Below are 11,591 nucleotides of genomic sequence, written 5' to 3'. Positions count from 1 at the left end.
TTGTGAAATGATATATCCTTTGATATGCCTCCTGCATTTATAATAATAAATTAACAACATTTTGGTATCCAGCAGCGATTAGCCAAGCAATCATAGAAATGAACGTTGGCTCCTCTGAGCCACAAAGTCTCTGTCGGTACCATTACAAAAAGCAGCTTATTAGAGGCAAAGTCCAGCCTTTGTTTACACATGAAGCAACAATCTCAGTAAAAGGGTGCAGCAATATACGTTAGAGCAGGTCCTTTTGGTATCATATCCACAAACTCTGCGGGAACCAGCCAGAAACTATAGGAAAGAGAAAGAGCCATTTAACACCAATGCAGATGAACATGATTAGCTAGAATCAATGGGGCGGCCTAGGGACCAGGAATGAGCCCCAAACTGCTCAATCTGACATCCACATGCAACATTTTCTCTTTAAATGCACTGCTGGTTTCAACCTCCCAAATTAAGGTAAGAAAACACAGGATAAATGTGTGTCTTTAAGCAACACTACGGTTCTGCCCAACCCAATCGCCTTCTCTATTTTTCCCATTGCGTCTCAAGGAAGTTGCTGGTCGATTTGACATTTCTTCAACTCCATAGTGCTCTATGCTGGACATGGATCTGGAATCCTTCCTAGAAACCCTCTTCTGACTGTATCCCCTCTAGAGCAGTGACCCCCAAACAGTGGCTCATGATCAACATGTTACTCACCAACCCGTTGCCTGTTGCTCCCAGTGGCCTCAAAGGTGCTTATTTTCAATTACGGTATTTGCTTGGAGGCAAGTTTTGGTGCAACAAGCCACATTTACAGCCAAAGTCTCCTGTAGACTACCAGTCCCTACAGGGGCTACAAAATAGACAACCACAATCCTTATGTGGCACCCCAGGTTTTTTTAAGCTTGTGTTGTCCATCTAAATCTGAAAGCCCCTAATCTCAACTGGATTCAACACCATTGCTACTCTTAAAGTAACAGTAAGCGTTGGATGGTGCTAGCTAAGGCTGCAGGAGAAGAGGTGGTTATTGTATAATTGGCAGTAAAACATGAGAGAAAGAGGGCTGGATCAGTAGCAGTTATAGATATTGTCTGTTAAAGGATTACTCCATGGGAATTCCATTGAGGAGAAAGAACCTTTGTCCACTCAAACCTTGTGACAGGCATCATATTTGTTAATCTCTCTGCTTGCAGCTTTGGGTGCTGACGTTGTGAGTCCTTGTTCTGAGAGTTCTCACACTCCTATGTGTCTTATGTGTACCAGGCTCTCTAATGCGAATGATTGGCTTCTCCCTGTGTATCAGTAGAGGGGTTGTTGCATATTTATGATATATTCTACATTATATAGGAGTTGTGTTAGTAGTATAGTATAGTATGCTGGTGCTATGGGGGCTGCTTTTGTTCCTACCCTTGTTGGGTCTGTACCTGTGGTTCTATCATGGCTGGGGGTGTTTCTTTCAAGAAGATGCCATACAGCCTGCTCAGCCTTTGGTTACAGATAAAAGAGTGAGAGACAAAGTCATGCGCCAAGGTAAGTGCTTAGTGCCAACTGGCTTTGCTCTTCATGTGTGCATGGAACCTATTAAAGCTTTTTTTTTTTTTTTTTTTTAAATCTCTGGATTAAAGGGTAAGGGCAGATGGGTCATTCTGGATATTTTGTGAGCTAAGGAATTCCAGCTTGGCAGGCAATAAAATCACCCCCACATCTGATCATTTCTATGGTGATCTCCTGGACCCATGAGTGCACTTGTGGATCAGGTGATTGTTCCTAATCTACCTCACTTTCATGCAAATATTTCTTGACCCATGAGTGCACCAGAAATTTATGGGAGTGTTTTGTTGACTGCTGCTGAAATTCCCTTGGGTGACAAAATGCCCTCAACCTCCCCAGCTGTCATTATGCCAGTACCGTATCTTGTTTTTAGCTAAGCTAGCAATGCTTCTATTTTCTCTCCCTTATAGTCTATAACAGGCAACTTTGCATATTAATGTTCTGTTGATAAATCCATTGTTCATAACGATTTTCTCTGCAGGCTTTTCTCAGAACAAGATCCCTGCCAGCCTGGATGCAGTGGTTATTGGCAGTGGAGTGGGTGGTTTGTCTGTGGCTGCTCTGCTGGCAAAAGCTGGAAAAAAGGTCCTCGTTTTGGAGCAGCATGAGCAGGCTGGAGGGAGCTGCCATACCTTCCAACAGCATGGATATGAATTTGATGTTGGTGAGGGTTATTATTTCTTCTCAAAATCCAATTCAGTGTTGGGACCACCACAAAACAGGAGTTGCAGGTGGAGATAAACTCCATTGGCCCAAACACATTTATCTGTCTTCTAGGAAGGTATAGCAGAAGAGTTATGTTTGCAGATTGGTTGGTCTCATTCCAAGAATAATGGACATTCCACAAAGGCTATATTCCTCAAGGGTGCCCACCACAAAGGGCAATTTTGGCACCAAAGAGGCCACCTGTCATCACTTTTTAATGATGATGCACATGGAACAATGACATCTCTCCAGAGTTCATTCCATCATATAACATTATTTTGAGACTCATTATGTTTTGCTGTGGTCAAATTTCCCCATGCGCCATTGGTCTAATATGGGTTGGTTTAAAGCTTCTGCATAATACTCTGCATTATTTGTATTCTTTACATCTAATTCCCAGGTATTCACTATGTGGGACAAATGCATGAAAATGGAATGCTGCGTATTATTATGGACCAGTTGACAAATGGGCAACTTCAGTGGAACCGACTGGCTGATGAGTATGATTCCATTATGGTGGGATCCAGGAGATACACAATAAGCGCAGGCAAAAGAGAATTTCCTGAAAGGCTGAAGAAGCAGTTTCCTGGGGAAGAGGAAGCCATCGATAAGTTTGTGGCCTTAATGAAAGTAAGAAGCCATTTACATCTACTAAAATCCCAAGTGTGTAATCTAGAAGAAATGTTCTCTAGATGTCTTAATGCTGTTTTTAGACCAAAGATAAAGTGTATAAAATTGGAAAAAATACACAGTTTTAGGGCTAGTCCATACGAGGAGATTCGGGGAGATTTTGTCGCCTGGCGACTAATCGCCTCGTCTTTTGAGCGACTATCTCCCCGAACTGCCTCAGCGTTTTTCCCCATAGGCTACAAAGAAAAGTCGCTTGCGCTAATGCACACGCGGCGATGTGTTTTCAATAGTCGCCCAAAGTTGTCTCAGTGAGGCAACTTCGGGCGACTATTGAAAACGCATCGGCGCGTGTGCATCAGCGCAGGCGATTTTTCATAGCAACCTATGGGGAAAAACGCTGAGGCAGTTCGGGGAGATGGTCGCTCAAAAGACGAGGCGATTAGTCGCCAGGCGACAAAATCTCCCCGAATCTCCTCGTGTGGCCTTACCCTTCGAGTTATAGCCTGAAAAGTTGTACATCTAGAAATTAAGGGAATGATTGACTATTTGTGTGTGTGCATTTGTCCCCGATGCAGAAGGTTGCACGGCATGTTGCACTCTTAGGGGCTCTGAAGATATTCCCTCAATGGCTGTCACTGTTCCTGCTGCGCACTCGGATCCTGCACATCTTCTCCCCGATCTTCTGGCTCTCAGAGTCCAGTCACCAAGATGTGTTGAATAAACTGACCAGCAACAAAGATCTACAGACTGTCTTCAGCTATGTATTCTATGGTAAGGAGAGGATTTGGGTGCACAAGGGTTTGGGTACAAATCTCATTTATGAGCACAGTTAAGGCTATAGGCCTCATAGAGAGTCATACATCACGGTAAGCCTGAAGAGTAATTCTTACTTTGGATACTGGCCATTGATGAGTTTTCAGCCAAGCCAGTGGCGGAGTCCCAGGGACCAAAGTTTGTCTCCCAACAATGGCAAGGTCTCAACTGGAGATTGTTTAGGATGTTGCCAATTCCTTTTTTTTGTAACCTAAAACAAAGTCATCCAAATGCTGCAAATTGCCCCTTGCTGATTAATTTCGCCCCTCTATACCCCGCCATTGCCCTTCTAGACTTTAGTAATCAACATAGATGACAAAACACGTGCTGAAATCAGTTTCCATGGAATAGGTTTTGACCATTAGCTAGTGAAGCGAGAGGACTTTCCATTCAATGTGGGGATGACTAGTGTCCTTCTTGATCCATTTCCCCATAGATGAGGGTATTGTAGTTAAAAAGCAGCTGAAGGGCCATGGTTTTGAGTGTATCCCTACTGCCAGGGATCTCTCACTTTTCTAATCCTGACCCTGTTTGCATTGTACTTCTCTTACTCACATGGAGATTCTTCATAGACCTCCTAGAGCAGGGTTCCCTAACCTTTTTTACCTGTGAGCCACATTAAAACGTAAAACCAGTAGGGGATCAACACACATATGAAAAATATAGCTCCATGGTTGCAATTGGCTATTTGGTTGCACACTATGTGGGCTGGCAGCCTACAGGAGGCTCTGTTTGGCAGTACACATGGTTTTTATACAACTAAAACTTGCCTCCAAGGTAGGAATTCAAAAATTACCACCTGCTTTGAGGCCACTGAGTGCAACATCCTAGTGGTTGGGGATCACTGCTCTAGATCCTACAATTTTACTATGTACAGATGAGAAAGCACACGTTGATGCAAGCAATATGGCAGCTCTCACTATGGTCTAACACAAAAGCAGTTTTCATTCTGGCCAATGTTCTGACTTTCTATTTTAACCTGATATTTGATGTCAATGCTACCTCCCCTGCAAAGTTACCTGTCTGTATTCCTTTAATTCCCTCTAATTGGTTTGCTGCTTTCCAGATTACAGATCTGATAAATCAATTAGTGCTTGTAAACAAAACGATTTATTGTCTGTATTTCAAAGTACATGGGGCAGAGATGTCAAGGGAAGGGAACAGAGGGCAACAAAAAAAAGACTGGAGACAGGAATGGTAAGAGAGAAACAAGGCATGAAAAAATGCTAAATAATTCATATAGGGGGAGTAGCACAATAACGTTTTGTAACATTAACTATTATTCAACTAGTAGCTCAGCAGGTTCACTTAAACAATGAAGGTTCAGTCATTGTTCAACCTCTTCAATCTACTATGTTGCTATGTAGCTACTCACTGCCTTTGCAGTACATGGGCCATAGTTTTTCTGATTGAGAGGGGACAGTCATGTGATATTTCAAGGTCTATGTTGTTACAGTTGCCTTACCAAAGGATATTTTTTTCTATCAGGTGTTCCTCCCAGTGATTCCAGCTTTATGATCAACTCTCTCCTCATGCATCACTACAAGAGAGGGGCATGGTACCCTCGAGGGGGCAGCAGTGAGATCGCCTTCCACATGATCAATGTCATTGAGCGTGCTGGGGGTAAAGTGCTTGTCAAGGCCCCTGTGACACGTATCCTGTTGAGTAATGGCAGGGCTACAGGTGAGAAAGAGAGACCCATGAGTAGAACTGCCCATACAAGGCCAGATTTGGTAGGTCATTTTGGCTGGGTGGTAACTATTGAAGAACCAGACCTTGCAGCTTCTAGGGGGCCAAGGAGGTATAGAGTAACCAGTGAAACTATAACTGGTAGGCAGCTTCAATACCTGCTTACAAGGAATATTTAATCCCATAGTTTATCAGAAGAGAAGAAGACTTCTTCTGTTGAGTGGAGAAGTAGCATCTCATAATGCATGTAGCATGTTAGAAGACTCTTGCTACATTGTACTAGATGCAGAAGGGAGTTATCATCATAAACTGGGAGGGGGCAGACAGTAGGTATAGATAATAGAAGGAAGGTGGTTAAGTACTGTAATGCAAAGCGTTGAAACATTTCTCTCCTGCAGGGGTGGCTGTGAAGAAATCAGGGCAGGAGATTCATGTTTCTGCCCCCATCATTATATCAGATGCCGGTCTCTTCAATACTTATGAACGTCTCCTTCCTCAAGAGATCAAACAGAAACCAGGTATGGGAGAACGGGACCCTCTTATCTAAAACACTGTTATTCGCTTCCCTTGGCCATTTCCTAAGACGTTCATAATGCCTTTTTTATTGACATCTTCTCTCTACTTTATTCTTCTCCTTTCACTTGCCACCACAGAAGTTGCCTCCATTCTCTCCAGCCTGCAGTATGGCATGGGTTGCTTCTTGGTTTTTGTTGGTCTCCGTGGGACAAGTGAAGAGTTGGGCTTGAAATCCATCAACTACTGGATGTTCCAAGATGCTGACATCAACAGCCTGTAAGTTTTGGGACATGTCTTTTTATTTACACAACACAAGGCAGGATTCTGTACTGATTAATGGGTATATCTTGAAGGCAATTTTGACCCCAGACAAAAACATTTTTTGAGGGAACCACTCATTTGCTACTTGCATTAGATCTATTCCTGAAGACATTTCTGATTGTGAGGTGAGACAGAATTCTCTACCAATCTCTTATAGGCAATGTCTTCTTCTATCTACAGGATGGGCCAATACTCTTCTTCAACATTTGACGAGTTCTGTGAGAATGTGCCACTAATGTTTATAACCTCCCCCTCTGCCAAGGATCCAACATATAATCTGAGGCACCCTGGTAAGTAGGTGCTTCTGGGTGTTCATAGTGTTGGACCAACTCTCACCAATTGATTTCTTAACAAATTGTTCTCTTATCCCCCACCTGTATAGGTCGTTCCTGTCTGACCCTTCTGACTATGGCTCCGTATCACTGGTTCTCAGACTGGAAGGAACATCAGCCTCGGCACCGCGGTGATGACTACTACAGCATGAAGATGAAACTGGCACAAATGATGGTAGAAAGAGCACTAAAGGAATATCCACAGCTCGAAGACAAGGTAATATGTATACATATATTTGCTCTTTGACTGTCCCACTGGGTTACAATTCTCCAAGACCTTTATTTTTTATAACAGGTTGAATACATGGAAGCTGCAACTCCACTAAGTAACGAGTATTACCTGAGAGCACCAAAAGGATCAATGTATGGGGCAGAACAAAACTGCAGTCGATACCAGAGTGATATTATTGTCAAGATGCGGGCGCAGACAGCGGTGCCAGGGCTTTACCTGACAGGTAAGACTGGGGTGCAATCTATAATAGAATGACACAGGTGGACCATGCGGTTCTTCTTCAAGGGGGCTTATCTTTAATATGTAATATATATTTATTGTGCCCATTACTGATCTTTGTTGTATCCTACCAACTGTCTTTATATTAATTTAAATATTTGTAAGGGTTGAACTTGATGGACTTTTCCAAACCAAAATTTACTGCATAACTATGTCCATGTAAATCAGGTGTCCCTGAGCAACACAGGTCAGTATATGATTAAGCACGGATAGCTTTTAAAGGCACAGTGACATATTGCTGCTAAATGTGGAAAGTGTCTCTGACCAGGGTCGCACTTACATATCAGTGGCTCCTGAAAGACATCAGTCAAGGCCATCCAACCAGACTACATTACAACCCCACTATTTCCCTGCCGCCGACCCTGTCTCTAACCTAGGGGCCTGGCAGACCATTTGCCATTGCCCTTAAGTTGTTAGCTGAAGTATTGGAGATTTAACATAAACTACAGTTATCTGATAAAGGCTAAAGGTGGCCATACAATGTAAGATTTGCTTGTTTGGCCCAACAGGCGATATCATGGTAATGGGTTTTCGCATTACAATAAAGGGGATACAAAAAGTCGGAGCGAGAACAGCCGGTGTGGTCCTTGATCCAACAGAAAAAGAAAGCCTGTCCGATCGATCTGACCGATTTTTGGCCAGATGTTGCTCAGCAGATAAGCTGCAAAATCGATCTTTAAAGGACCCAAATCGGCAACTTAAATCTGCCCATGTATGGCCACCTTGAGACACACGATCAGATTCGGGGAGATTCAGTCGCCCGGCAATAAATTGGCTCTCCTTTGGGGTGATTAATCTCAACAAACTGCCTCCCTTTAGCTAGAATGTAAATTGCCAGCGGGATGGCACTCGGAGAGATTCGTTTTCCAAAGTCACCCAAAGTTTCCTCTTGAGGCAACTTCGGGCGACTTCGGAAAACGAAGTGCACCGATTGACATCCCACCGGCGATTTACATTCTGGCCGGAGTGAGGCAGTTTGGGGAGATTAGTCCCCCCGAAGAAGAGGAGATTTGTCGCTAGGCGACTAATCTCTCCGAATCTGAGCATGTGTCTCTGCCCTTAGAAGAAATACTGCAATCAATAATTAACAGACTGAAGGAAACATAATTGAATTCACATTTATTAGTTAAAAGAATACAAACTATATGGCAGTCAATAGTTGAAGGATATTATGATATAGAGGTAATAGTTGCCCAGTACAAAGGTGTTGCCTAATTATGATTCTCAGCAGTAATAGAGATAAGAAAGAACTGGGCCCCTTTTGTGCTGTTAATCAAGACTTTAAACCTTGTAATCAGATTTCTTGCCATGTGCCGATAAGAAGAAGAGTACTGATAATATGCAAATATGTAACACACAATGACATCACAGTCGTATCTATAAAGTTAATAAGCACCAGATTAAGACACAACTGCAATTGCAGCATTTGCAACCTATATACCTGGCTGTATATGATCCTTAATTCTAAGACATCAGTCGCCTCTCTGATACTGTGACATCTATGCCAAAGCCAAAAGCAAATAGTAATTAAGGGTTAAAGGGGAGAGAAAAAATTCACATAAAGTCAGTTAGATGAAAGTGATCAATGAGGACTTTTCCAATTCGTTTTTTGTTAAATTTTTTGCATTTTTTTCCTGCAAATGTAACATTTGGGGCTGATGCAAGAGCTTAGAACAATACTAGAACAATATTGTTCTGGCAGCCTAGGGGTTACAGTTATGGGATCCATTACCAGTTATCCAGAAAGCTCCAAATTATGGGAAGCTCATCTCCCGTAGACCCCCAAATTGTAATCAAATAATTCAGATTTTAAAAATTGATTCCCATTTTCTCAGTATTAAAGAAACAGTACCTTGTACAGGTATGAGACCAGAATGCTTGGGACCGGGGTTTCTGGATAGCAGATCTTATTGTCATTTGGATTTTCATACCTTAGGCTACTAGAAAATCATGTAAATAGTAAATAACCCAATAGGCTGGTTTTGCTTCCAATAAGGATTAATTATATTGTAGTTGGGATAAAGTACAAGCTACTGTTTTACCATTATAGAGAAAAAGGAAATCATTTTAAAAAATTTGAATTATTTGATTATAATGGAGTCTATAGAAGATGGCCTTTCCGTAATTTAGAACTTTTCGGATAACGGGTTTAATGGATCCCTTACCTGTACTTGATCCAAAGTAAGATGAAATGAACCCACTTTGGAGGCAAATGAATCCTATTGGGTTTATTTAATATTTTAATTATTTTTAAGTAGACAATGTATAAACAAATTACAGCAAGATCCCTTAGCTGGGAAGCCCCTGTTCCCGAGCATTCTGGATAATAGGTCCCATAGTAGAAAATGTAGTCTTTCAGCACAACCCTTTAAGACCTCCTGATCCCTAGTTTTGGATTATCCTTGTGATATGAAATATCATTGTCTTGATGGTTCCCAACCCCTTCTGCACTAGTGTGTTATTTTTGTGTGTTACAGGGCAGGACGTGTTTAGCAGTGGTCTGGCGGGAGCAATACATGGGGGGCTACTTTGTGCCTGTGCTGTTCTCAACAGGATTCTGTATCTGGATTTAATCATCATGAAGAAGAGACTTAAAAGGCAATGGAGAAAGAAAAGAGATTGATACACAGGCTCACACGCAAACCTATCCCAGCATGTGCTTATGTGTGGCCCCAGCAGCGCACAGGCAGTGGTGCATAAATGGAAATAAAAATGCACAGCAACAGTGTCGACCCCACTTTGGTTTTCCAATTTGTAGAATTAAAGGTTTCCCAAAAGGAGTCATTCCAACACATTTCGCACTAAATTTCCCAGCATCCCCAAGGAAAAGCTTGCTGGCGGCGCTAGGTGTGTTAATCCGGTTATAATTGTCTGTTGTGTAGGAGTTTTTTCAATCAAGGGTTTACGTATATGGTTTGCTCAACCCTCATTGCCCATTGGGCAACTGTTATAGAGTACACATCTCTGCACATATTGTTTAATTAAAAATGCAAATTGAATGTTATTTTGAGACGCATCACTTTGTCCTCTTCTGTTACACTACTTCTTTATTATATTCTCTTTGTTCTCTTTATTCCCGATAATTACTCCCTATAGCTCCTCCTATCAGTCCATATAGACCCACTCTATAGGTCCTCTGATTGCTTTATGCTCCTATTTTCCATATAAACTTCCGTTAACACTTTTTGCTTCCAATAAACCACCCTAAAATGACTACTTCATATTTTTACTTCATATAACTGTCCCTATGACTCCTATGGCTCCATCTAACCCTCCGTATAACTCCTCCTACTGCTCCTTATAACCCTCCCTAAAACTCCTCCTATTGCTCCATATACCCCTCCCTATAACTCCTCTTATTGCTCCATATACCCCTACCTTTAACTCCTCCTATTGCTCCATATACCCCTCCCTTTAACTCCTCCTATTGCTCCATATAGCCCTCCTTATAACTCCTCCTATTGCTCCATATAACCCTCCCTATAACTCCGCCTACTGCTCCTTATAACCCTCCCTAAAACTCCTCCTATTGCTCCATATACCCCTCCCTATAACTCCTCCTATTGCTCCATATACCCCTCCCTATAACTCCTCCTATTGCTCCATATACCCCTCCCTATAACTCCTCCTATTGCTCCATATACCCCTCCCTATAACTCCTCCTATTGCTCCATATACCCCTCCCTATAACTCCTCCTATTGCTCCATATAACCCTCCCAATAAATCCTCCTATTGCTCCATAAGACCCCTTTCTATAATGCCTCTCCATAGAGCTCCATAAACTGCCCCTATAAAAGAATTTCTGTTGATTGCTACTTTTCACTCCTTTTCATCCAGTGATTTCTCCTGAAGCTTATTATGACACTTCTAAGAATTCTCATAATGCTCCACTCGTGTTTCCTAGCACTGCAGCTGATCCATCATTTGTGCCTAAGCACATATGAAATGGCTTATTGTGTGGGTGCCATATGCAACATAGTCCCGCGTCAGCTTTCTCCTTGCCGGAGGGACAATGTTCCTTGATCCTGGATGACACTGTGGTAGGAAGGGGGGCTGGCATCACTGGGAGGGTAAAGGAAGGGTTTGGATGTCACCTAGAGGGAGAGACACAGGAAAATTTAGAAGTAAGAATTTCCAATCACCTCAAGAAATGCCAGGACTAGAGTAAGAAATGGGGAGCCTCAAGAAATATATCAAGAATGGGGCCCAACCCGTGCTATTGAAATTAAAGGACGTAACAAAAATAGTTTCAGGTGCCACCAGACCGCAAACATTCAAGAAGGCCATCTATTTTTACTGGACCCTCTATCAACATTGCAGCTTTATGAGCTAACAGGTCTATATGGCACATTTTTGACAAAGTATCAATATGTGTTTCCGATAACCGTTGATATCGGTACATCCTTCAACTCCGTGTTCCTTCAAATTTTTCTCTCAAGGGACCCAAATGAAGTCATCAAATCAGCTTTGTGGCCTAGATATTTATTTAGAAGCAGTCATGTACCTTATTGTAATTACTATTTTGTGCTGTAGAAAGAAATTT

At 42.2% G+C, this 11,591-nt stretch overlaps 1 protein-coding gene across 2 annotated transcripts; it reads left to right on the top strand.

Moving 5' to 3' along the window:
- Positions 1-276: 276 nt before the first annotated feature.
- Positions 277-9,875, top strand: LOC108702543 (all-trans-retinol 13,14-reductase). Of its 2 annotated transcripts, XM_041578679.1 has the most exons (12): positions 277-453; positions 547-731; positions 2,012-2,194; positions 2,636-2,865; positions 3,441-3,636; positions 5,167-5,361; positions 5,766-5,885; positions 6,021-6,159; positions 6,385-6,494; positions 6,587-6,753; positions 6,832-6,991; positions 9,525-9,875. In XM_041578679.1, the coding sequence occupies exons 2-12, from the start codon at positions 677-679 to the stop codon at positions 9,668-9,670; spliced, it is 1,701 nt and encodes a 566-aa protein (XP_041434613.1). In that variant the 5' UTR covers positions 277-453; positions 547-676; the 3' UTR covers positions 9,671-9,875. The 2 variants fall into 2 exon arrangements, with proteins under 2 accessions (XP_041434613.1, XP_018093564.1); XM_018238075.2 differs by lacking the exons at positions 277-453; positions 547-731 and adding an exon at positions 1,203-1,509.
- Positions 9,876-11,591: the final 1,716 nt, after the last annotated feature.

Source organism: Xenopus laevis, chromosome 9_10S, assembly GCF_017654675.1.
Source record: "Xenopus laevis strain J_2021 chromosome 9_10S, Xenopus_laevis_v10.1, whole genome shotgun sequence".
Lineage (NCBI taxonomy): Eukaryota > Metazoa > Chordata > Amphibia > Anura > Pipidae > Xenopus > Xenopus laevis.
This window is presented reverse-complemented; position numbering and strand designations above follow the sequence as displayed.

Excerpts from the sequence above, each read along its gene's own strand:
- LOC108702543 (XM_018238075.2), top strand. The coding sequence starts at position 1,353 with ATGCTGGTGCTATGGGGGCTGCTTTTGTTCCTACCCTTGTTGGGTCTG. Across the intron at positions 6,495-6,586 it reads ATATAATCTGAGGCACCCTG|GTCGTTCCTGTCTGACCCTT; the intron begins GTAAGTAGGTGC and ends CCACCTGTATAG. Across the intron at positions 6,992-9,524 it reads GCCAGGGCTTTACCTGACAG|GGCAGGACGTGTTTAGCAGT; the intron begins GTAAGACTGGGG and ends TGTGTGTTACAG.